Source organism: Photinus pyralis, unplaced genomic scaffold (assembly GCF_008802855.1).
Source record: "Photinus pyralis isolate 1611_PpyrPB1 unplaced genomic scaffold, Ppyr1.3 Ppyr1.4_LG1, whole genome shotgun sequence".
In the NCBI taxonomy this organism is placed as follows: Eukaryota; Metazoa; Arthropoda; class Insecta; order Coleoptera; family Lampyridae; genus Photinus; species Photinus pyralis.
The window spans coordinates 14,964,606-14,992,211 of record NW_022170249.1 but is presented as its reverse complement, the minus strand read 5'-3'; the positions used below and the strand labels follow the sequence as shown (position 1 = coordinate 14,992,211).

The following is a 27,606-nucleotide window of genomic DNA, read 5'->3' as shown; positions in this document are numbered from 1 at the left end:
GGACGAATTTCACCTATAACTTCTATAGTCAGGATATAATTTGGGTTCTTTCTTTCGTATTGTAAGTACCGCCATTTACATTTAATGTACTTACAGTGTACCTTCTTGGGGTTCGGCCACGGTTACCATTGTTTAAAAAGCGCGATTATCCCCTAAAGTTCTAAAATCTTCGATTATTTTCTATAATTCGGTGCATAATTAAAAACGGGCACCAAAGCTTTCATTAGTGATAAACGAGTTATTGATTTAAAGAATCTGTAATGTTCGTAGTGTGACAAATGAAAAGGACGCGTGACAACTTCTCGGAAAATTGGATAAGGTGGAATTTTCACGAAGTGTAAAATTTAGCACGGAGAGTGATTTAAACGTCAGCGTTCATTATGAAGGCAACAACGTGTACAGAATGTTTCAATTGAATCCGAGCTTAACCCCCTTAATAAATTACCTCTTTAAGAGTTATTTCCAACTTTCCTTAAGGAATTTAGATTTTGACAATAATTATTAATGAGAGTGTAACTTTGCTATAGCGGCAGCACTTGGTATTTTGTGTATGTAGGCTTCCTCCTTTTAGGTGAATGATGTCTACCAAGTACTGCTTTATTCGTGAGTTAATTGGATTATTTGGTTCGATTAACTTCGTTCTGATTTGCTGTCACACATTATCATATTTATCTTCAGTTGCTCTAAATTTCCAATTAAAATTCTTTCTACACTGAGATATCAAAGTGATAGCTCAAATTGTCTAAGCACTTTTCTTGGAGATTGTGTATATTATTCGTCACGTTATTGAAACTAAAGTAGACTTAATTCACACTTAAAAGTTGAAATAGCAAACTTGTCTAAGCGGTTAAAATTCACCTTTCCCCAATTAAGTTATTAAAGTACACATCGAGGTACACATAAAATAGAAACCTTGTCTGATAATAGAAAATTTACCGGTTACCGTATTGTATTAAGGATTCTTTATTCTGAAATTTAAACTGACCGAAACAGTAGAAACAAAATGAGCTATTTAACAACAAACTGAAATAGTTATGATTTTCTACCTAATCCACTGCGTTTGAAATACAATGGAATAACCAAATTTTACAATACCTTCTAATGAGTCTTGACTTGAGGTAACATCGATCTCTATAAGTGTAGTCTTGATTCAGGATTCCCCTAGAGCAAGGTACGTATTGGTAGTATATGAAGTTTACCGAATATGACAATCCGAAATCTGAAATGCGCACATAAATTTTCCTTGCGGTCCGCCCAGAATGAAAGGATTTACTAACTGGATTTAACTTCGTGCGAATATACCTCTTCAAATTTATATTTTGTGAGAGAGTAAAATGAAATTAATTTTCCATCTCTGCAATAGAAAACAACGCATATGTCGCTCGCAGGAAAATGCAACCGATGAGCTCACGCCGAACTTTCAAAATTTAAAGAAAATCCCAAATCCATCGGAGGAAGGAAGAACTCCTGTAGATCCATTTTGCCGTTTTCTGTAGGCCGCGAAGGTCGTGTTAAGGCTGTATCGTAAGAACTGTAGTTTTTTTATGTCTGTAAATATAGAGGATTGATCTTTTTAAAGGAAATTCGAATAAGAAATATCTGATTGATTAATCGTAAAATTTAATTTTTTAAAAATTTGTTATTGCGAAAAGGATCAATCAATGAACAATTTGAACGTATTTCTTGGTCCAAGAGCCCAGGAAAAGAAATCAAGTAGAGTTAAGTCGGAAACCGTGATGGCCATTCAATGGATTTACCAGGATACCCTGGATTGGATCAATCAGTCAGAGCATAATGCGGCCGAGCCTCTTCTTGTTGAAAGTGAATTTTTTTCGCATAGTACACGTCGAGTACATCTTTTCACACATAACGTATTTTTCAAGCGGTTTGGAATTGTGTTGTCAAACTTCTTAAATATCGTTTTTTATGTTTAAAATGGATCATATATTATTGATATTATTGATAAATGAAATTCAAAAACGACCTGCTTTATGAGATATGAAATAATTTATTAGACAAGTGTTATAATCAAGTCGTTTAAATGGGCAAAGAATTGCAGAATTTTATGTAGATTAAGTTTCCCTTTCAGAACGAAGTTATAGTCAAAGAATCGAAAAATGTCATTTCTGAAAATGCGCTGGCGTTCATTTATTTTCAAAGATATCAAAAAATAATTTTAACAAACTCTTAGTGATTTCTCAGCTTTCTGATAGTGCTAAAACCGAATGTTTATCACTTGTGAGTTTCGAGTAAATCACATCAATTTTTTTATTGCTTACTTATGGAAGCCAAATTGGATATTCGATAGAGACAAAATTCCAAAATCATGTGGATACACTTATATAAATATTTCATTTAGGAATCAACCTTGCATTGTTGTCTCGAAATTTACAATGTATATCTTATGGCAATAATTCCATGGCCCTGTCAATGGTGACTATGAGAGATAAACAAATGAATTTGGTTTCAATCATAGTCAGCCATGGAATTATTGCTATAATCACAAACTACAAGGCAAAAATGCAAATTTTCCAAATGAAATATTAAGTGTACACTGGTTTTGCAATTTTTTCTCTATCGAATGACATAAAAATCCAATATGGCGTCCATAAGAAATAAGAAAGTTGATGTGATTTACTCGAAAATCACAAGTGATAAAATTTTTATTTTAGCACCAACAGAAAGCTGAGAAAAAATTACCAAGAGTCTGTTAAAACAATTTTTTGATATCGTTGAAAATAAATAAACGCATTTTCTAAAATGAGGTTTTTCGGTTTTTTGACCATAACTTCGTTGTTTGTAGAGTTACAAGAAACCCTGAACGAGAAACTTAATCTACATACAATTCTGCAATTCTTTGCCCATTTAAGCGACTTTGTATCTCTCATGGTTTACGAAATCCCCATACTAAACATCGGAAAAAAAAGGCATCGTGTATAAATTCTTTTTAAAGTTTGGAACGCCACGTTAATTAAAATAGACTAATTTTGATCGCACAAAGAGTGAACATTTGTGTATAAAAAACTGAAATGTCGCCGACAACCAGTAAACAACGGTTTTTGTTGTATTAAATTAGTGACAATACAAAGTTTTGACAAATTCCAACAATAACACTTAGTCAGCCTTTTACTATTTCAATAAATATCTCCTGAAGGCCGTTGCAAAGTTAATGTTTGAGCCTATTGATCTATTACTCCTCACATAATACTATTCCCGGACAACTTTTCGACCCAATTCTGAGTTCGAAAAGTTTTATAGCAAATTTCCACTTGATATACGATTGCTTATATTTTATATCAATGTTTCAATATGTTTTTGATAAAGTAGAGCTTTATAATTAAGGGGGGAGGAAGAGATACAATAAGGGTGATACAAGCGAACCAATTATACATTATTGAAAAGGTTGATGGAGCGTAAACGTACCAACAAAATGTGTACAAAACTTCAAAGCTTGTTATTGATTACAGTTCGAGCTGCGAGCTTAAATAAAAGGTCCGTGGCGTACATGTTTGTAATGTTGTTCAATTTAATCAGCATTAATCACGTATATTGTTTAAATATTGAAGAATGGTGATGGTGAAATGTCAACGTGTTCCCCTTTTTTTCAGATTAATTCAATTAGTTAGGTTTATATACATTGCAAACAAAATTGGTTTATTAAAACATATTGCAATTTTAATGGGAGTCACAAGATATAGAGATTATGTTCAGATTAAGTAAACATCGCGTTTCAATGGACAGTGTCAAAGGGACAATTAAAATCTTAAAACTTAAATGTTTGCGTCCAATAGCTTCAAAGGTCACCGCTGCCAATTACGCCACCACAGACATCCGAGGATCAAGGTAATTGCTTCTGAACTGAATATTCCATTAGTATCGAGGACCGTTTGCATTTCCATCAAAACAAAACAGTTGGTATAGCTGATTATTTATTCGATTTCAGAGGGGGATCATCGTTACTCGTAGTTACGTCATGACTACCGGGTGACCCAAAATTTACATCACCTTCAGCACCCCTCAAAAATTTAAATGAGACACGATGGGTCGTGTAATGCACCTTATTTCAATCATATTTACATTATCTTTGATTTCCATTACATATTGTCAGTCAGGCTACAATGCGTGCATGGACTATGGACTATGGTAGTGGAAAGTGTACAGTTTGAACAGTGCATGTACATTCAACTAGTATTTTACATTGATTTAATCTGTATTCCAATTAAATCTAGTGAAGCAACTATGGTAATTCACCACCACTTTTGAGAGGTTCCACCCTGAATATGTAACCTACGATGATGCACACATTTTTGAGAAATTGAAACCGCGCGTCGTCTCGAGAGCGCTAACGCTTCTTATGTTATACCCATCTTGGTTTCGGCTTTCGTCGAGAGAGCATCACACCAGTTTCCACATTTAAGGCTACCCTGAACTACTGGCAGTTTACAAGTCCTCACGAAGAGGACTCTGAAATTACAATAGACTAATTTCTACATATTCCGCAGTTTAAATGTCGAATTTGCCTTCCAAGGCCAAAAAACTCGTTTCAAATTTTAATGTATTAGGCATAATATTTCAACAACTCGTCTAATACTTAATTTTACATACTTTCAAAACAAATATTTTATTATAGTGATTGAACAAATTCATTCAAAATCTTCTGTAAAATGGGCATGTTATTTCTTGATCCACTTTTAGAAGAAGTTGAGTCTATTCCAAGTTCCATTCATCGCCACTACTAGAGGAAGAAACAAAAACTACACCCGAAAGCTTAAAAACGGTTAAACGGTGCAGAACAGGAATTGGGTTCAGAAAATAGAGCCTTTAGATTGAAAAGTATCGTGAAGGTGCTAAAAAAACATGTTAAAAATTGATTTCCTTTCTTCGGATTCGTTCGATGCCCTGGAATTTACACAACATTTTTTAAACCTAGCTAGTTCTTTAATGAACATTTTTCTAGGTACAGATCCGCGCCCCTATACAGCAGAATAATTTAATTCTGGCCTTAATGCCCGGCAGACAGTGGTCAAGATAAAAACCTTAAATTCCAAACGGTCTGTTACAAAATTTTCATAAACATTTAAAACGAACTTTGGGCGTGAATCAATAAAATTACTCGTAATAGAGCAAAAGACCTCTCTTTTCGTCATTAAAGGGCGAAATTTTACACAAATAATAGTACATTATATATCAAGGTAGAGAAGTCCACTATTATTGCCTGAGCACCAAGATTACATCTCGAGGCGCTTGCGCCGAGGGGTGTAAGGTGCGAAGGCAATAATAGACTTCTCTACCGTGGTATATATACTATTTTTTTCACTACTAGCACTTGAAATCCTCTAAATTAACATATTATATTGATAAGAAAGTGAACGGTTGGACAGAATTTTTTGTTTATTAATTTAACATGTCAATCAAGTACGTAGAAGTACAAGTCAAACAGGCCGTATTTTGTTCTGTCATTGAGATTTTTCAAAGAGTAATTTCGTTCGAATTTTTTCAAAATGTGATAATTTTAGGTATGTAATTTCTCTGGAAATGGCGGATGGTGGCAATTATTCATTTTAGAGAACTTGTCTAAACGTTTATTGAGCGAAATTTCGGGTTGTGTTTTCTAAAAGTGACAGCGTGACAGTTCTCATTATTGACTACTAGTTAATAATAAAAAATTATTAACCACTTTGAACAAATGCCGAGAAAGCCTACTTTACAAGTGGAAAAAAGGTTAATAATCATGTCATCAGACGCTAGTAGTGAAAAAAATTTATTTTGCAAGCACACATGAAAAGAACCATTACAGTCTTGCCAAAATGCAATTAGACCACAATATCTGAATAACCATAACCCACATGGGTGTTTAATTTATTTATTGTCCCGTGACCCGCATAAACCTTTTTAGAGGTGCCCCTGAAGAAGGTCTTAAGTTGTTCTATAATACTCCGGTATTTACCTTACGAATTAGGAAAACTACAAGATTACAAACACAACGGGTACCAGGGAATCCCTAAAATTACTTACAGTTTTCGAGTCAGAATATCCGAATGCAATTCGAACACACAAGTTTAATGGAAACAAATCGACCTAATCACGTGACACAAATAACTGGATTTTACTTCATTTCTCCGAAACAATAATTGTAGTAGGGTTGATCCTTATCTTTCGATGACGAAAAACACCGATCGACAAATTGAAATCACCGTCCGCGTTCCGTAGAAATAACAAAATGATCGCACATGTGCCTTCTACAAATACAACAAAACGAAAACAAACTCGGCGTTAGACTTGATAAATAAATCTAGAACTTGATAACAATTTTCTTGGAAAGTCGCAGCACACTGGGCATCGAATCGAACTGGCAAAATAAACTCCTTTTTCTTATAAAAGGAAGGACGTTACAAACGTCTGGCAACAAAAGTTCTTCAAACGCTTACAGACTAGGTCCCGAACTTCTACGGACAGCAACTCGGCCTCGAAACTCAACGAAAGGGGTCTTCTTTCCGCGTCCAGGTATTTAAACGGTTTTCCCACTTAATTTGTCTACAGATTCATCGACCAATAACAACTACACAGAGACGACATAAATTAATACGACGGACCTAACCGCCGACAGGCAGATTGTCAAGTCCATAATAATTTTTAGAATTTCCGTATCTAAACCAACAGTTCTATACAATAATACAATTTTTTTTACTGATTAAAATGCTACTTTATTTCTAGCAATTACCTTTATCTTTTCTATACTAAGCGAAAAGCCTAATAAATCATATCCAAACTGTCACAAACGCATAAACGAACCCATTGATAACGAATAAAATTGAGGTACAACATTTTTTTAAATCTAAACAATTCCAAGAAATACTTTATTGTTTATAAAAAAGTAAACAAACAAGATCTTGACTACAAGCTCGATTCGCAAAAATGTTAATTACATTAATTTACACTTTAGTAACTTTTGAGTTAGGGACAAACCTCGCACTTTGGTTCGGAGAGGGGGTGAACCAGATATAAGAGAATGATGAAGGAGTATGAAGGAAATTTGCAGACGCAAAGATGCGAAGGAAACATGATTCTATACACCTTTGGTTTTTATTACTACCGCTGCGGTGGAAAAAAAACGCGCCACTGGAGGCTACTTTCTGCAGTTTTGGATTACCAAACGAAAGTCCTTGTGCTTTAATACGACTTTAAGTTGGGACTATACAATTCAATGACTATACCACCATACCAAACAATGTGTCCCAACGAAAATTTGTATTGCAAAGGATTATCTCGAATAACTTCTGACATCCTGCGACATGTACGATCTGAGTTTGTGTTATGTTCGGCACGTAGTCTTCAAGTCGAATAATTCAGAATACCAGTATTCGTTTGTACACTTAATATATTTCATAGTAAGTAAAAAAGCATAACCTAAAATGTACATGTCATTTCTTCTGTGTCTCCCGTTCCGTCTACGTACACATATATATAACACTCTTCCCCACAAAGAATAATTCATTACAATGGTATAAATGAGTAACATGAGAAAGAACTAATTATTCTGAAAGAAAATAATATTACAAGTCTAATCTGGTTGGTGGTTTCCTTGTTCGGGTCGACCTTCGTGGAATAGTTGATCCCTGTTCACGTTCAATTGGTTCTTCCGCTGAACTTGTAGGTATCGTTGCATCCAAAATTGGAATTGTATCATTGGGTCCATGATTTCCTTCAGGTACTGGTAATCCTTCGGACTCTACCTCTGTAGGTGGTGGTTCAATTTTAGGTTTTACTTGAGGCTCCTGAATTTCTTTGGTTGGAACATATTGCCGGTTTTCTACTGCGGTTGCTTTCATTTGATCCACATGGTAGTTATGTACAATCCCATCTACAATAACGTTATAATGTAGATGTCCTGTTTGTGATGTTACCACGCCATATTTCCATTTATAGACCTTGTTAGTGTAACACCTCACTTGAACCCTGTCACCAATGCTGAATTTCCGAGCTATACATATTCTCCTTTCTCTATTATCCTGTTCCGATTTTACATTTCGTTTCACTAGATCGATCTCGGTCCTTATGGGTCTTTTGAACATCAGTTCTGCAGGGCTTATACCTGTGGTTGAATTTGGTAACTTCCTATACTGCAGTAAAAGTTGACATAATTTAAAATGTAGATCTCCCGGTTCGTTCATCATACCGCGCAATCCCTTTTTTACCACTTGGACATATCGTTCAGCTTGTCCATTTGTCGCAGGGTGATAAGGTGCGATGCATTTGTGGTGAATTCCATTTGATTTTAAAAACATTTCAAATTCTGTCGATTTCAGTTGGCTGCCATTATCAGATACTACTGTAACTGGTAATCCAAAACGAGAGAAGATGTCACGAAGAATGCGTATTGTAGCATTTGCAGTAATATTTTTCATCGGTATTGCCTCTATCCATTTTGTGTAAGCATCTACGATAATAAGGATGTAAGTGTTCATAAAAGGTCCTAGGTAGTCAATATGGATACGTTGCCATGGGGATGATGCATATTCCCAAGGATGGTATACTTTGGCAGGCGAGTTTGCTACATTCGAACAATGCATGCAATGTTTGCTCAGTGCTTCAATGTCGGAGTCTATTCCTTTCCACCATACATAGCTACGCGCGAGTGCCTTCATTTTAACAATGCCAACGTGAGCACTATGAAGTTCTTGTAAAATTTTGTGTTGTAAAGATTTTGGTATGACAACCCGTATTCCCTTAAAAATACAACCGTCCAACAATTCAAATTCGGTTTGCGAATAGCCTGTTGGTAACAAGTTACCAGCTTGTAGAGATAAATATAAATTTTTAAGCTCTGGATCCTTTAGCGTTTGATTTTTAATTTCTTTCTGGGTCACTGGAAGTAGGTCGATTTGGTGAATTTGTAGAACGGATTCTGTATTGATTTCTTTTCCATCGATTTCTGTGGGTAAAGGAAATCTTGAAAGGTAGTCAGCATTGGCATGATCTTCACTTCGCCTATACTCGATTTGGTAATCAAATCCAGATAAAAAGTTTGCATAATGCAACATCCTGGTGGCGGATGTAGCAGGCATTTCCTTGTTTGGATGAAAAATTGCTGTAAGCGGCTTATTATCCGTAACAAGAATAAATTTTCGACCATAACAAATATTGGAAAAAATGCTTAAGACCCCAAATTATTGCTGTTGCTTCCTTGTTTATGTGACTGTACGATTTTTCACTTTTGGACAAAGACCTTGACGCGAAAGCAATAGGTCTTTCTGCTCCGTCAGGATATCTGTGTGACAGTACGGCGCCTAATCCTTCTGGTCCAGCGTCTGTGGCTAGAACTAATGCTAGTTCCATATTAAAATGTGTAAGAACCTTTGGACTAACGAGTTCTTCCTTAATTTGACGAAATGCTGTTTCACATTCTTTGGACCATACAAATTTTGCATTCTTGACAAGTAATGCGTATAAAGGTGCCAGTTTCGAAGACACATTTGGAAGGAACATGTGATAGTAATTTATCAACCCGAGTAACTTCCGTACCCCCTGTACGTCTTTAGGCTGAGGAGCGTTTTTGATTGAGTCAATTTTGTCCGGCATGGCATGTAATCCTGATTCATCAATTACATGACCCAAATAATTGATTGATTTCTTGAAGAACTCGCACTTCTTTTTATTCAAATGTAAGCCCCTTGTACGTAACCTGTCAAAGGTTAGCTTCAACCTGTGGATTGTTTCTTGGTAGGTCGAGCCTTGGACTTTAATATCATCGATGAAGCAAGTAACTCCGTCTAATCCACTTAGTAATTGGTCCATAAAACGTTGCCAACAGTTTGGCGCTATTTTTACTCCAAACATAAGGCGTTTTACCTTGTAGGTACCCAAATGTGTTGAAATTGCTTGTAACATTGCAGTTTCTTCATCGACTTCCATATGAAGGTAAGCTTGACTAATGTCCAGCGAGCAAAAATATTTACCTCCTTCCATACTGGCAAAAATATCTTGTATTCTGGGTATAGGGTACTTGTCATTTCGAATGTGCTTATTTATTGTGCCTTTGTAGTCAGCACATAGGCGTAGTTTCCCATTTTTCTTAATTACTGGAACTACCGCAGAACCCCAGTTTGAATGTACCACTTTTTCGATAATGTCTGCTTTTTCGAGTCGTAGAATTTCTTCTTCGACACGAGTTTTTAATGCGTATGGTACTGGTCGTGCCTTCATAAAAATTGGTGAAACTGATTCATCATTTAATTTTATGGAACATTTGTAGTCAGGAATTTTCCCAATTTCGTCCACAAATAAGTCTTTGTAATTATCAAGCAGAGTGTTCAGTTTCTCACTTGTATTGTAACAGGAAACATTCTTGATATCCGGCCAGTTCAGCTTAATTTTCTTTAACCAATCTCTCCCAAAGATTGCATCAACATCCTGATCGATAATGTAGACATCACCATTTTGTACTTGGTGTTCGTAAGTGACTTGAACATTTGCAACCCCAACCGGCTTAATGATTTCCCCAGTGTACGTACGTAATTTAATTGATGTTGGCAATAACTTTTTATTTGGACATATTTTTGTAAATTGTCGTAATGACATGGAAGTGATGGCGGCTCCTGTATCGAGCTCCATGTTGGTTGGTGTATTGTCGATATTTACTTTTAGCAAAATTTTATCGTTGTTAATGTCGTTTGTCTTGTAAATATTTAATGCATGAATTGTATAAATATCGGCACCATCGTCTGAATTTGAATCAACATCAACTTGATGTTGTTTCCGTGTAGTTGAAGTTTTGTTTGGTAATTTTGCATTATTCGCGGATTTTAAACAAACATTTGCCAAATGGCCTTTGGTTCCACATTTTGTACAAGTTTTCAATTTAGCAAAACAATCATTGGCATTGTGGTTTTGATTACCACATCTAAAACACTTCCCAAATAAAGAGGCTATTCCACAAGGCTTTGTGGTATTGTAATTTTTCCTTTCAAACTTCTTTTTTGAAGTCGAAGGTTTGCTATTTTCATTAATTTTACTAACAAGATTTATTTGACTCGAGTTGCTTTGCAGCTGTTTACTTTCACATTTCGACATTTCTATGGACAATGCTAATTCAACAGCTTTATCAAATGTAAACGTGGGAGCAGTTTGCTGTAACAACCGTTCCCGTATGTCGTTGTCGCGAATACCTTTTATAAATTGTGATCTGAGGTGAGTGTTTATTGTAGGTTTATCACACTCAATGCACTTAAAATTACAGTTTGTAGTTAAACGTTTTAATTCGGCAACAAAATTTGCTATTGATTCACCCTCGTGCTGTACCCGTAAGGAAAACCGATGCTGTTCTGCAATTTCACTTGGTGGTGGACATATGTGCATCTTCAACAACTGTACAACCTCCTTATATGTTTTAGAGCTGGGCGAGTCAGGTGACGTAATGTTTGAGAGCGTTTGGTACATCTTTGGCCCTAAATAATTTAGAAAAATTTGTACTTTTTTTCTATCAGCTTCTGGAGTTTCATCCGTAATGCCACGTAAACTTAAATGGTTTTCGAGTCTTTGGATGTATGTATTAAACGACTCGTTGTTTTCATCGAATGGTTGCAAATGTACACCGTGTAGATCTGGTTTCGTAAAATGTAATTGTTGCGGATTTGCTTGATTCAGTATTTGTAATTGGGTTTCTTGCATCTTTTGTACAACTGAAGTTAGATTTTGTATTAACTGTTCCATTTTCGTAATGAATGCCTTAACCTCGTACGATTTTCCTACCTATTCAATTAAATTAATTAAAGGATAAAGGATTCGCCAAGAGGGCTATCAAGGCTTTTCGGATTTCAGGCCCCTGAATACAAGGAAATAAGGTCTCCCAGGAAGCAAAACCAGGCTCTTTTTACCTAATTAAACGCCAATAGGTAGGTACATGATGTATGTAAACCTTGATGTAAGCTTTTCATGTAAATGTAAAAAGGTACGTTTTAAACTATCCTCGTCGCCACTTTGTTATGTTCGGCACGTAGTCTTCAAGTCGAATAATTCAGAATACCAGTATTCGTTTGTACACTTAATATATTTCATAGTAAGTCAGTAAAAAAGCATAACCTAAAAAGTACATGTCATTTCCTCTGTGTCTCCCGTTCCGTCTACGTACACATATATATAACAGTTTGAATCAAAGAAGAAGAAGAACATTGCAGAAGATTTACGTTTCCATCCTATTATTATCCACGACGGCGCGTTTACGTTACAGCATTTTTCCAAATTTGATCGCACGTTGACCTATACTCTAGTCACTCCCATTTTCTTTCATCTCCAAATTTGCAATCTACAAATATCTAAGTTTACTGAATTGAAAATGTTCGCGCTTTAGTTACTATATTTTTAAAACAAAATGGAATGTAAATAACTTCATTCTGCACTGCACTTTTAAAGGATAATTGAGTCAGAATTATTTTCTACAAATCTGAAATTCTTATACAGCAAACATTCCGTGCTTGCGCTCTAAATATTTATTAAATTCTTGTCGTTGCAGTATAAAGAAACTTACCAAGCCCACATTAAATTCCTTTCTTTAGTTATAACAAACCGATCAATATTATATTAAATTGTAGTAGTACTAATTCAAGGGGAAAGATAATACTATGCTATAATTATGTGAAACGATGATCAATCTTGAATGGAAATTGTCCCACAAATAATTAGGTGCCATTCATTAACAGTGCAAAACCAATGAAGGAACTACTGGGTTTTATCAGCTGTTTCATTCAAAGGTCGTCAGTGGCTCCTATTCCAAGACATTGACATTGACATTGCGTTGCGGAATAATTTCACATTCATTTTTTACAGATCGTCTATAGCTATACATACCTGATGGCGGGCTACGTGCTGTCCAAGATGCCACCACTGCAATTGTCATGAGATTTAATCCACATCTGCGTCAATGATCCACGCCCTGTAATTTCCCCGCAGCGCTGGAACCTTGAAACCATTGCCTTCTATTCACTTTTTCGAAAAAAATTAAATCTTAAGCCATATCTCCATCATTGAACGGATTCCCGTTACATAGTTAACGATCTTGTTCACCTCGTTAATATCTAAGGCTGCTGGAGATGTCCCACATTTTACGTAGGTATGCCATACAAATTAAATTGAAAAAATAGACAATTTGTGCGCCTTCTCAAACAAAGTGCTAATCACATACACAAAGCTGTACTGAATATGCTATATACACTTTTAATGAATGCATAAATTGCCGCTTCAATGGATTTGGTTTGCTTTTATGTTGAAAATAAAGCATAAAATTCCACTTCATTTCGGCATCGCGCTGAGTTATTTTTTCGCTGCTAAGATAGCCTAAAGTTGTAAAGGGGAAGATACAAGAAACCAATAAGAAATGTGGAAACCCGCATTTTATTACCTTTATTGATTTGTTTCCGCTTTACGACAATACAGTTGCAGTATAAATTGCTCTCTCGAGCTTTAGGCACATACGAGAATGTCACATTTTAATGTCAACTTTTCTTTTTCCGATTTAAGTGAATAGGTTCCCATTTTTAAGTGTTCAAACTCGGACACCACTGCCACTTGGCATATGTCAACGTTTTCGAGATCAAGAAAGGCAATAATCACGCCATTCCATTTTACGTGGACCGAAAACAAAGTTTGAAAGTATCTAAACGTTCTGTTCCAGCTCGAAAAATTTCTAAAAACATTTTTCCTGCCGATCCCTTTGTTTAAGCCATCTTTTATTCTTGTAAAAGTTACGGACTCTGAAAGCTTATTGTTACCCTTTGAATTCATTACTTTTAGGAAAATATAATACATATTTATGACTGGGAATCGTATTAAATTATGTCGGATTAAAAGTTTGTTAAAGGAACACGACCTTAAAGCTTTGACAATTAATTCACGTTTCAGCGGCGTTCACAGTAGATCATTAAAAGTATAGAATTTCAGAACGTTTTCTTCACGCGAAATTCAATATTCTGCAAACTCAATAACTTTACTTCATTACTTCTGGAAGTAATCAATTATTTCCGCAATGGAGAGATTTTTCACTTTTATCGGCTTATCTATACTGCATTGCTGTAACTCAATGTACGAATCAATTAATTAAAAGTTGTCGAGTATAATGCTTATAACTTTTCATTTCTGTCTTTTTGATGTTAGGAACATGCCACGCGACCCGGCTTTTCGTTCATTTTCTACGGAAAATATGCTCATATTAAAAATTTTGCTCTCCTAAATGAGTGATGAATGTACTCATGTAATTGGGAAGGGAGATTTTTATGTAATTTACCTCAATATCAAAGAAAAGAAAAAAATCTGACGAATTTCGGAGCACGAAGTACTAAATTTTTTTAACGGTTAATTATTAAGTAAGGTTGCTCTTAGCAACGTGCGCGAAAACGTGAAAACAGTGAAAAAGAGTATATTAGGAGACAAGTGTATAATCAAGTCTTTAAAGCACGCGCAACGAGTTGCAAGTGCTTTAAAGACCAATTATACACTTGTTTCTTATAGTATTTTTTTTTATTATAACTGCAATTTAATTTTTTTATTTTTTTATTTAGGCTTTTGCCTGCTCAACAGTTTACTTACACTGTTATACAAGGCATTGTTAACAAGGATGTGTTTAGTATATAACTAACATGAGCGGTATGTATGACCGCAAGAATGTTTAAATGTTACGTTACGTTCACTTGTGAGCACTGGATTTGTTGGAACTGGTCACTGGTCGCTGTCGTCGCTAAGGAATATATCTTGGGGTAGTTTACGCTTGAGTCGTACATGGATACCTCGTCGTCCCAGTGTGTAGTGGGCTGCACCACTGCAGTTGTTGAGGTTGGCGTGAAATTTTTTAGTAAGTTTCGCTATATGCTGCTCAACTGTATCGATGTCTAGTTCGTAATGCAGTTGTTGGTTTGTGATGAACCAGGGGGCGTTGAATGCAATTCTGAGGATTTTGTTCTGGAGTATCTGAAGTCTTTGAAGATTTGTTTTGGCTGTGTTTCCCCATACCACACACCCATAGAGGATTAATGGACGTATCAGTGCTTTGTACAGGATAATAGTGCATTGAGGAAGTAAGGCGGACTTTCGGTTTAGAAGTGGATACAGCTGGATTAGTCTCGTGTGTCCTTCGTTTAGTTTTTTGAGTATATGGTATTTCCACGTGAATTTACTGTCAAGGTATATACCTAAGTATTTAACGGGCTCCTCATTGGCGTTCCATTGAATGATGTGACCGTTAATGTTGATGTTTGGTGGGTTATTAATACGTCGTAGTGTGAATATTTTTGTAACGCATTTATCATAATTAATGGATAGGTTCCATTTCTTGAACCATCTACTGAGAATAGTGCTGGCGTCTTGCAGTTTGGAGATGGCCATTTCCAAGCATTCATCTTTGGTTATTATGACTGTGTCGTCTGCGTACATTGCAAGGTCTGCATTGATAGTAGGGAAGTCCCGCATGAAGATATTGAAAAGGATTGGGCCTAGGATACTCCCCTGCGGGACCCCTGATTGTATGGTTTTGGTGGGGGAAAGGGATGCGCGAATTTTAACGGCGAAGCTGCGATTTTCTAGAAAGGAGAATAGAATGGTTTTGATGTAATTGGGTATTTGGAGAAGTGAGATTTTGTATTTCAGACCATTGGTCCATACCCGATCAAAGGCTTGGGCAATGTCATTGAACAGGGTTGTTGTAAATTGTTTGGATTCGTATCCTCTTTCAATGGTCTCGACGACGCGTTGCAATTGATGATTGGTGGAGTGACCTTTTCTGAATCCGAATTGAAAGGGTGGTATAATGTTCAGTCTTTGCACTTCTTCATTTAGTCGAGAATAAATTACCCTTTCGAGGAGTTTCGAAATAGTTGATAGTAAGCTGATAGGTCTATAGCTGTTGATATCTTTCTTTTCCTTTCCCGGTTTATGGATCATAAGTATTGTTGCGTGTTTCCATATATTTGGGAAGTACCCTAATCTTAGGCATGCGTGGAAAGTTGTTGCCAAATACGCGCGTGCTTTTTTGGTAAGTTTTTTTAGTACGATATTGGGTATTGTGTCGTTGCCTGGAGATTTCTTAAGTGATAGGGTTTTGATAATTAGGTCGAGTTCTTTGGGTGTGGTTGGTTTAACGTTTAATTCTGGGATTGGTTGGTGTGTTTCAACAAAGTTGTTTACTAGGTTATTAAAAACCCGATCGGTGTGGTTGTGAGGAGTGAAGATTTTCTCGAAATGGTCTGCGAAGGCTTCATTTTTTTCTTCGTCCGAGTTAAGTATTTGAGCATCCGTGATGATTTGTGGAATTTCGTAGGGCTGACGTAGTATCCGCTTGGTGGTTCTCCACAGTCCTGGATCGCCAGGTTCAAGATTGCTGATATGTTTTTGGTAGGAGTAGATTCGGTACGCGTCAAGCTGGTGTTTGATACGGTGGGATAAATTATTGACAGCGTTTTTTGTTGCGGGACTTCTAGTTCTCTGCCATTCTCTTCTCAGTGCATTCTTTTGCTTAATTAAGTCGAGTATATATTTAGGTGATGCATTATCATTTGTGCGTTTTCTGTTTACCGTCTCTTTGGTAGCTTTGCGAACGCTATCGGTGACGCATTTTGTTACATGTATAATTGTTTCGTCTATATGAGTTGGGGTTTGAAGTTTGTTGGGATACTTAAGTTGTTTGTCGAGATATTCGCCATAAAGTTCCCAGTTTACTATTCCATTGATTAGTCTGGGCTCGGGGGTGTATTTTGCGGGCGTTATTAGGAATGTAATGATGACTGGTAGGTGGTCAGAGTCCAGCTCGGGGTGCACCTAGAGCTTGCTTATTAAAATTTTTGCGAACAAGAATATCCAGTTTGTCGGGTTGATGATCATATCTGTAGGGTTGGTAAGTTGGTTCGTCCGGGGCTTCAATTTGAAAAGCATAAGTTGATGATAAGTCGTAGAGTTTGCTGCCGGCTGGGTTTGTTGCTCTGCATCCCCAAATGGTGTTTTTGGAGTGTAGGTCTCCAATGAGTAGTGTGGGTTCACTTTTGGTGAAGATTGCTGAGATGTCTTGTTCTAGAAGCCTTTTGTTGGGTTGCTTATATGCACATATGATGTTTACGGAAGTGCCGTCTTGTGCTTTGATTCGAATTCCAACAGTTTCAAGATTAATAGTGTTGGGTGGTTGACATTCGTGGTGTATGATTTTGTGCTTAATAATGATGGCTACCCCTCCTGATGCAATGTTCGCATTTCTATCGGTGCGGTAGATCCGGTATCCAGATATTTTGAGTTTTTCGGAGTGGCCCAAGTGCGTTTCAGAGATGCATGCTATGTCGATCGAATGCCTTGTGAGGAAGCACTTGAGTAAGTTTAGTTGCTTTTTGATGCCATTTGCATTCCAGTTTAGGATTTTTATTTGAGAGATTGTGTTAATTTTATGGTCCATTGAGAAGGGAGGGCAAGAGATTGGATAATATGAATTGTTTGATTTGTTCCATATAGGGTTGGATTAGATTTATGAGGGATGATAGTAACGTATTAAGTAAGGAGGATGTTTCAGGTGCAGGGGTGTTTGTTTTGGGTTGCCACGGGTGGTTGGTTTGCGAAGTAGTGCGTGGGAGTTGGGGGAAGTTTATTGTGTTATTGGCGGGTACCTGTGTGTTTTGGGTTCTTGTTGTTTTATATAATTCGTTGCGGGGACGCCTGTCTCGGTTGTTTATTGATTCAGCGAAATATCTGCATCCTCTGAAGTTTGCTGGGTGATTTTCTCCGCAATTGATACATGTCGGGGGCTCTTGTGGAGGTTTGTCGCAATTGGTGTATAAGTGGTGTCCTTGACATTTGACGCATCGTGGTTCTAGTTTGCAGTAGTTTTTAGTATGTCCAATGCGTTGGCATCTGTGGCATTGAGGGGTTTTGTTGTTGTTTCTTCTTGGTTCTATGATGACTGTTGTGTAAAATATGCTGCTGATGTTAAATATTTCGTTTGCTTTTTCGTTGGCTGTTAGTAGCACTGCACACACTGGCATAGGTGTTTTGTCTTTATTCAGTAGTCTAGTGATCCGTATAATCGGCAGGTTGTATTGTGCAAGTTCTTCTTCAATATCTTTCTCGGTTAAGGAAGGTGGGACGTTTTTTTATAATTACTGAGAGGGGTGTGCTGTTTGGGTCTTGGAATGTGTGGTACTGTATTTTATTATCGGTGTAATGTTTAGCTATAGTTCTGTAATCTTCCGAGGTTGTTACAGTAATTTTTAACGTAGTAGAGTTTAGGGATGTTGAAAATTCAGCCTTGGCGAGTTTTTTTATGTCATTGATTACTTCTTTGTGATTTACTGGGCCGTGCAGGAAGATAGGTGGTATTTTAATTTTGGGAGACGTTGCGTTAACATCATCGATTGAGACGGATGCGTTATCACCATCGTCTGAAGCAGAGGGTTCTAGGTGACTGGGTAGGTAATATTTGTTTTTCTCGATTAGAGATTCGGGATTCCAGTGATATTTCTTTTGTAGGTCGGTAATCGGTGGAGATAAGTGATCAGAGTTTCTTTTTAATTTGAGCGTGGCCATTGAGACACGAAAATTCACCCCCTTGAGGGGGTGATGATTTGTTTATAGATATTAATTATTAATAGTTAAATAATTCTTGTTTACCAGAAATGCAATGTGAATTGAAGTTGTTTTGTTGATTGCGATGTGGTTATCGCCGTCTACACACTTTGCACTTTCAAACCGCGATAGCAGGCACGTCTTTGCTGTTCGAAGTTGTACAAACTGCAATTTAATTTAAAAATAAGGGAAACACAATGAAATCATATGTCTAATTAATTTCACTGATATTTCAACTCGGCTTCGCCTCGTCAAAATACCTTCAGTCTCAATGCGCGAAATTGAACTTCCCGCTGTTGTTATATACATAACTATTTTATCTACCTAGTAGATCAGCCTTGGCTGAAACCCCGCCCACTCAAAAATAAAGGCAAAAAATAAAATTAATTTATCATTTTCCAATCGATTCCAAAACCTGCTTTTAGGACCATTAGAGAGAATATTGGTACAAAATTACAGCCAAATTGGTCTGCTCCTTACACCGTTATACGTAATTAAATAAATATCGATTTTATTCTCAAAAAGTCATTTGCCATTTTCGAATCGCTTACGAAAGCTTTTCAGCTCTCCAGAACACTTAAGGAAACATCTGTTATCAAATTTCAACCAAATCGGTCGGGTAATTATGACTGAACCTTTTTTGCAAGAATCATGCCGTACGCACATACACACAGACACACACACATACATACAGACATTTTTAAAAAATCACTTTTTTGGACTCCTGGGACCTTGCAATGTGAAAATCCGATGAAATCTCAGAATCAAATTTTGGAGTGATTTCAATAACTTCCGCTCCGTTAAATTAGGATAGAAGCCGGCAAGGTTGCTCGTTTTACACCTAGATAAACCTGAGTATAATTAACCGTAGTTAATTGTGTTGCAGCAAACCCCATCTGATTCGATTGTGTCTAGTGTCAAATGAAGTGCGCTTAATTGGCATGAGTTAATTAAAGAAGTTTTAATTTTTGAACGCGTTCATAGGAATTCGCCGAGCGGGCTGGAAAATCCGTGGATTCCGCATTTTGGGAATTTTATAAAAGAGGGAAAGACGATTACCAGGAGACTGAAGATGAGGCAGATGAGATACTGGGGACATGCCAAAAGGAGGAACAAAGACCATATCATACGGGCTGCCAAGAATCTATGTGCCTCGGAATGGAAGGTGGGCCGAACCCGCCACACATGGAACACCACCGTCGACCAAACGGTAGAGGTCTCGGGGATTACCATGGGAAGATGGGAAGAGTAGAGCAGAGACAAGGAAGAAAGAAAGCAGAAGAATACTGGACGTGGAGGAAGAATAACACATAAGTACAAGTAGCCAAGAGGAGGAGGAAAAAGGGGACAGAAAGTAACGCAGGGAGAGGACAACAATAAAAAAGGGAGGAACACGAGGGAAAACAGGGAATGGAACGAGACAAAAGGATAGATCGGAAACCAATGAACGCCCGGAGAAGAAGCTGTCACTAGAGAGTTCCTTCTAAGACAGATACACCAGTGGCGAAACTGTAGCCGTACCCGTTCGGGTTGGATAACACTCAGTTAGCCGTCCCCTCCCCCACAACCCCCCACATTGTTTGGCATAATATGTCGGGGCCCAGCGCGATGGCAACAAAAGTAGTGGCGGAACGCCCCTGATAGGGACGCATCCCCACGACAGTTGACTAAATCCTGGGAGAGGAGGCGACGCCAGACATATGTCAAAGTTTCAAAGCAAGAGCTTGTTTTAGCGGGGATCTTTTTCGATATTTCGTTGTCTTGCATAATGTGCATTTAATCTTTAGTAATTTGCTTGTCCACCGTACCGTTTGAATATCAATGTAAGCGTTCGATACATTCGTTCCCGTTAATTATACAGGGGTTTTGGGTTGCTTTCCTGCATTTTGTTTCCCAGTAGATATAGTTAATGATTTATGCTTCCGTTCTCTTAGCCAGAAGCAGGATTTCCGAATCTTCTGGAAGCGCTCGAGTTACCGTACCGGCCCGCCGACTGTCGCCATGACCACCGTTTGTGAATTCAAATCTACATAGAATTGCATTTTTTTGTGTCTTAATTAAATTAAATTTTTTTAAATTTTAATTATACCGTTAGGATTAGGATCTCTTTGTCTGCCCTGTTCCCCCTTTCGGTAAGTATTCTCTCTCCTCTTTTTTATCCGGTTTTTCTATTACTATTACTCTGTTTGCTATTGGAAAGTTCAACACTTTCCACACTTGTTGCTTACAACTTCGTAGTTACAACTTTTCCGCTCACCGCCACGCAGTTTTCAGCAGGGAAGTGGTCTCGGGTTGGGGAAGGGATATAGGACTAACAATACCGTCCACAAGTACCATAATAGATGGCCGCCGGGTTACTTCCAGTTACTTTGGTCTCGCGCTAGAGACATAATTACACGATTTCGTTTCCACCAAGGAATAGTAAGGGCTTCGTCACATCTCACGTTATTATAGGGAACAATCAAGTTCCCTTCTGAGCTTGATTCAAATGAAATAGTGTCATGTCTAATGTTAGTTAGCTAGCACAGCTCCTGCGTCGGAAGAGGCAGCCAGAAAGGTAGATTTGAAGCATAACAGTATATTTTAATATAACTACATATATCTTTGTCCGTTAGATAACGCTACTTAATTTCAAAATTCATAAAATACATGGAGTGTAAGATTTCTCATCTCTTCTTGCTCAAGGATAGCTTAATAGAGGAGAATCGAAATATGCATATTCAAAACGGGACAATTTAATGAACTGAAGCAATTTCCGAATTCAATTTCGCACGTTTTACAGTGTGCAAATGAAAATTGCATATTCGTTGCAAATACGAACACTAATATAACCCCGATATTAAAAGACTATTATAGTTGTACCCAATGTGGCGTTTTATTGGTCGAAAGGTTTTTAGCGGTTAGTGAAAATCGTTTCCTGTTTTTATTACTGCGTTTCCCGAAGGTATTTTAAATGCTTTCAATTGGAAAGAAAGTGCTACAATAAAATAGGATTTTCATATAACCCTAGAATCCATTTATTTAATACAATCGTGATGGTATCGATACCCACCCTTAATAATTTAATTTTGTAGCATGTTACCTATGGGGTATAATATTCTATGCATAATTGCGGTAAAACGGATTACGACAGGTAGTGGGAGCGGCCCGCGAGGACAAACGGCATTTCGTGTTAGAATTGTACCACTTCGTACACATGTTCCCTTTTAGTGATGAGAGTCGTAGAGCCGGAAGTTTTATCCCTTAGGATTGAAAATGCCACCAATATTTAAAATTAGGGCGAATTTCAGCAATAGCTGAATATGAGGGCGAAAATGCCAAGAAATTAATTTTTGTGGTAGAAATGCTTTTTTTTTCACGTCTTACGTCCGTATGACAGATTCGAAAATTTGACCTAGACTGACCAATTTTCGTATCAGAGTGGCGTTTCTGCGGTTTCTTTGGGAGATCTCCAAAAACGACTCATTAAAGACCTCTTTTATACATTGTTACGTATTTTGAATAAACAAATCGAAATAAAATATACACGAAACTCAAAGTTATTCATACCAGAGGTACCATACAGAAGAGATTTCACAACTGGAAGCAAGGTTGAATGCACACTGTTCCTTGACATCAAACTCAAATTTAACTGCCTTCTTCCATATTTCTGTTAATAGGTTTCTCATCCGTCTGTTAAACTGATTTTGTAATAGGTGGTCGCTTTAGGCTTTAATAGTACTTTGTGTACCAAGGCGGGAAAGTGTTTGTTTTCCGGGGCGAAGGAAGACATGGCCAGGCGAGGCGCAGCCGAGGCTGGCCACTTCCTGAGGCCCGGAAAACAACTTTCGTGCCGTGGTGCACACAATATTTTTTATCCTATACACTTACATTTAAAATTAATCCCTTAACAACGTCCGACCGCAAGCGCTTGAATTTGGATTTGCTTTAACGCGTCAACGTGCACGCGTTTGTTTTGTTTATTTACACGTTTCCTGCTGACTACGCGAAAAAAATTTTACGAAACGGTGCAATCTAAGTGGGCCCACGAGTATATTTTTTACTCGTATATTTACCCCTTTCCCTTATAATACAGTTCAACGCAAATTCAAATTCTAGCGCGCTTGCGATTGCACAGTGCTGAGTCACCGAAGGGAGTCACGGTGCAACAGAGCAGATGTGCAAGTGGAGAAAACTGATCATGTGCGAACTGAGTTGACATTTCCGGCATTTCACTGGCGCATGATTATTTCCTTAGAAAATAACGGGATTTAAGGGGTTGTAATTAATACCAGGCGCATTTGAAATTATTACTGGTCTTGTGTATTAACAAATGTGTTTTAAAATTGAATGTGTGTTTTCAGGAACAAAATCACACCGGTTACATTTTAAATCCTTCGCAGTATCCATGTCTTGTCAAATGTTACATGCTTTTAACACTGGATTTATGCTTGGCGACGAAAGCGCAATGGGCACACTTTAAATCCTTGATGATCTTGTATTTTAAAAAAACGTGTTTTATAAATAGATTTATTCATTCCTTACAGTCACACTGGACACATTTTAACTTCGGGGTAGTCTCGTATCACGTATGTTAAAATGCTAGGTACTTATTACGGATAAGCGGTGTTCTACTTACAGTGCAAAGTGCATCTTGGTGTTAAATGTATTGACACAGATGCGCGTTATTGAAAGTAAATGGGAGATTATGACTAAGTTTGAAACGTTTGAATTGGTCACGTGATATTGGGAAAGTATTCAAATTCACGAAACATTGTATTATAGGTTCGCGGTAATTAAATAAATCCTTGAATTCAGTAAAATAAAGTGAACATAGGGTAAATTTAATTATTAAATCAGTGTTGACGATTTTATGTTCCTTATTTAATTAAAAAGAAATAACTTCTTTGACATTTTTAAAGTCACTAAATATAGAAAGTACCGCAATCCATTGGGCTCGTGTGTTAGAGAGAGAACGCATGATTTTTGCCCAAAAAATGGCGGAAGTTACCAGATTCTAGTAATTTTAATGTTAGGGATTGTTCCACCTGTTTGGAGATATCTGTATATATTTTTATAAAACATGACAGTACTATGAAGTTAGGTTATAAAAAATGACAGCTATTCAGATTTTATTTGTCAATTTTTTTAAGTTGACAGCAAATTTGCCCAAAAATGGTGGATGATTGCGGTACTTTCTATATCTAGTGACTTTAGACATTTTATTACAACCGCGCCATCTAGCTTACATAAGGCGTATTTTTTTTCTCGCCTAGCCGAGAAAATTGAATTTTCTCGCTCCATGCGTGCAATTGTCTTCTTTCGCGTCCTCACACAGGCGAGAAAATGTAAGTTTCTCCTTGTATAGGATAAAAATATTTTTAGTTTACAAATGTACTCGTATAGGAAATGTTTTACTGGATATTCGAGAAATAAGGCGCTTTAAGATAAGGACGAGTGTTTAACCAGATAAAAATTGACACGCTACAGTGTTGCTGGCTCCAAAAACCGTCGCTACGGAGCATGAGGGGCGAGACTATTTTCCTCTGACCTGAGATCTACAAATCTGGTGATATTTTGCACTAATTTCAGTCCATCAAGATTGTCTACTCTCATTCTAGACGGAAAAACATGCTCCAGGTCCTGCAGAGTTTCACCAATAGATATATAATTAACCTGCATTTCACAGTCCACTACATTTGTTAACTGCAAGCATAATGCCAACCCAAATCATGCACTGCAGTAGCAGAATTAAAAACGAAGAAATTAAAATAAAAGGACCCGCACAAACAAAATTCAGGTTGAAAATGAATCCGAGATTACTTAGTAGTAGCTCATGTGCACCAGGCCTTGGTTAGCAACAACAGTTGCAGTTTATAATACAGTGTAACGGGTGGTAGATTTAGAATTAAAAAGTAGATTTTGAAATTTGGATTTTATTCTGTATAGGAAAATGTACACATGTACCGCTTCATAACGAACGAGAACGAAAGTATGTCTGGTGATAACAACATGTACGCCTTTAAAAAAGTTTGCGGTGCGAGATAAGCGAAGAGAGGTCGGATTGTAAGGATGGTCGTACACGAGCCGCAAGGTAACCACAGAATTGTGGTCAAGTCGACTGCACCGCGCAGTTGACCCAACAACGTTTTTGTGCTTGACTTGCCATCATATGAACCGCACTTGTAGTTAGGCCTGATAAATGTATCCGTGTTAAACGTATCGTCCACTGCGATCATAGAGGTAGAAATGAATTCCGGCTTGTCACAACTCAGTTGAGTACGCAGATGCGCGTTTCGACTACCGTAAACGTTCGTGTACGTACGGTACAGTATTTCATATAGGGACTACATTTTACCGGAAAACGACGGCAATTGTGTGGTCGGTCAAACTGCAAAATGCGGCTAGTGTACGGCCGCAATAAGGGGGTTTTTGGCAGATGAGGTTACACTTTTGAAGAGTCGACAGGTACCATTTGGTCGCGTTAAAAATTCTAAGCTTCAGTTTTAAGTGTGCATAAAAGCTGGAGTTTAGTTCGCAGTAAGGCCGTTTTATTTTCGAGCGATAACAAAAATTTGCATGCTAATTTTGTTTGAAGTAATTTTGATATTCCTGAAGAAATCGACCTATGAGAAATACTATTATGAAATAGATTTTGTATTGTACTTATGGATAAGAACCAAATCCAAACGATGCATTTGGGATTTTGCATTTCATTTCAGTGATACCATATTAAAATTGTTTAGCATTCAGGGCTGTGTGTGTATTTTGGACAGGAGGGTGTACTAGTAATTTATTATGAAATAAAGCTAAATTTTAGATAAAAATTAAAGTTAGCATGGATACGTGATCACGAAATAGACAACGCCTCTTTTTGTACTTCTTTTTAAATCAAATCCATATGCAACTTTATTTCCATTGACGTATTTTTCTAGAAACATAAAAGGTAATGAACCCTAAACAGTTTCCTCAAGTACTTTTAAATAATTCTAACAATGGCTCAAAAATTAAACTATCCCCGCCTCGTGGGATACTTTTTAACACGCTTTTTGTTTCGGTTTTTTTAAAAAATGAAGTTAGTGACTCCATTACTCGAGAAAAGGTTGAATGAAATACATATTTTAAGGGAACAGTGACACGTGACGTCTAATCTCTCTAACCACTCCCGTTTTCACAAATTTAATCTTAAGCTGCAACGAGCAGAATCAATACCGACAATACTTTTTGTAAGTAATCTGTGAAGTTACTATATCTATATACTATAGAATGTGAAACGCTGAAGAGAACTCTCGCTCTGTGAATAAAAATTTATGAACTAATGCATACCTTATATCCTTACCCAGATCCGTAAACCATCTAAAATTCTGCACAAAAGTAACTTCTTGTAAGGCGTCAAATTTCTAAATTAATACGCTATTAAGGAATATGAAACGCAACATACAAGGGTTAGGACCATACAAATTCAATTAAGTAAGTTTTAACGATTTAACGCATAGTTTACGTTTACGTTATATACCTATATAGGACAACAGTTTCCGCAAACTACGTATAATTAAGGGAAAACGAAACTTTATTCGCCGAGGATTCCTTTATTAGGCATTGTTTGCGAGTTAATTTCGTTATTACGCCAGATAAAGCTAATGAAAACTGTATAAAACGTACAACTTTTCTACGGAAGAAACACACCGTTCGAATACTAAACAAAAATGGCGGTATTAAATGATCTACATACGTCAGTTCCGGTCATCCTGTCCCCGGGGCCTCTTACACGACAATGTAAATATGCGGTGGCACCTAATTGGACCGTGACGTTATTTATGGTATTATTTTCGGCTCCCGCTGCTCCTTCTGTCCGGGAGAAGTCATCGAAGTTATTGTACCACAGCTGCTGTCGCCAGTCTGAATACTTCTGTAAGTCTCTCCTTCCTGAAACAAAACCGTATTGTGAAGACAATGGAAGACGTTTAAACGAGACAAGTTCTAAATATGTATGTGTTCCTTGAAGTTGGCGAAATTAATAACGGATTATTGCAGAGGGAAACTCAATTAAACTTTGTCGCATTGTATCGCTTAAATTTTTGCTATGAATTAATAACAATAGTCATAACTTGTTTCACAGTATTATTGTGCTGTTCTTTAAAGACAGAATTTGCGCGTTCAGTTTTGTGTAGCTAAGAATAATACGTGTCCGTTAACTTGGCCCCCCCACCGAGAGATTTGATAGTCGTATTATTTTAAAATGAATGCGCTCGTTATGCGCTCATATGCGCCACCGATAATAACTATTGCGCCATTATCGTTTTTTTAGAAATTCGAAAAAACATTTGGGGGGGGGGGGCAAGTGAACGTAGCCCCCCCCCCCCGTACGTATTTTGTTCCTTGTAACTAGGTCACCTGATACATTTGGTTATGCGCTCAATTGCGCCACTTGAATTAAAGCTAGCGCCATTACGGTTAAGCCGTGACCAATTTTCAAAAAGCGGGGGAGGGCCAACTTAACGTTTTTAAAAGTTTTTTTTAACATCTTTTCATACGAAATTGTACTCTCAGGTATGCACTGAAATGCGCCGTAAAAAGATATCTTTGCGCCATTCTTGTTTTTTGGTTATCCTTAAATCCCGCATTTTGCTACCGGTATTTGTGCCACTTGATACATCTGGTTATGCGCTCAATTGCGCCACTTAAATTAAAGCTAGCGCCATTACGGTTAAGCCATAAAAAATTTTTAAAAAGTGGGGGGGATAACTTAACGTTTTCAAAAGTTACGTTTTTTAACATGTTTTTTCTACTACATCGTACCTTTCATCATGCGCTAAAATGCGCCGTAAACAAAAATCTTTGCGCCATTATAGTGTTTCAGAAACACTATACAGGGTGTTTTTAAAAATTTGTACTTAGGAGTTACTCCGAAGGTAGAATCGATGTAAAATATTTTCAAAATGGACGCACTTCCGGAAATACCGGAAGTGGCTAGTAACTTCGTTATTTTAAATGACAACCCCTATTTTTATTACATTTTTGGATTCTACGTGAAATTTCAGTTCT

General features: G+C 37.2%; 1 protein-coding gene across 1 annotated transcript in view; it reads right to left on the bottom strand.

Moving 5' to 3' along the window:
* LOC116177053 (lachesin-like) overlaps positions 1-26,487 on the bottom strand; it is a gene marked incomplete at its 5' end in the record, with an annotated part of 91,685 nt that extends 65,198 nt beyond the window's left edge. The window contains 1 exon segment of the mRNA XM_031495917.1: positions 26,294-26,487. Coding sequence (XP_031351777.1) covers positions 26,294-26,487 — 194 coding nt within the window.
* Positions 26,488-27,606: the final 1,119 nt, after the last annotated feature.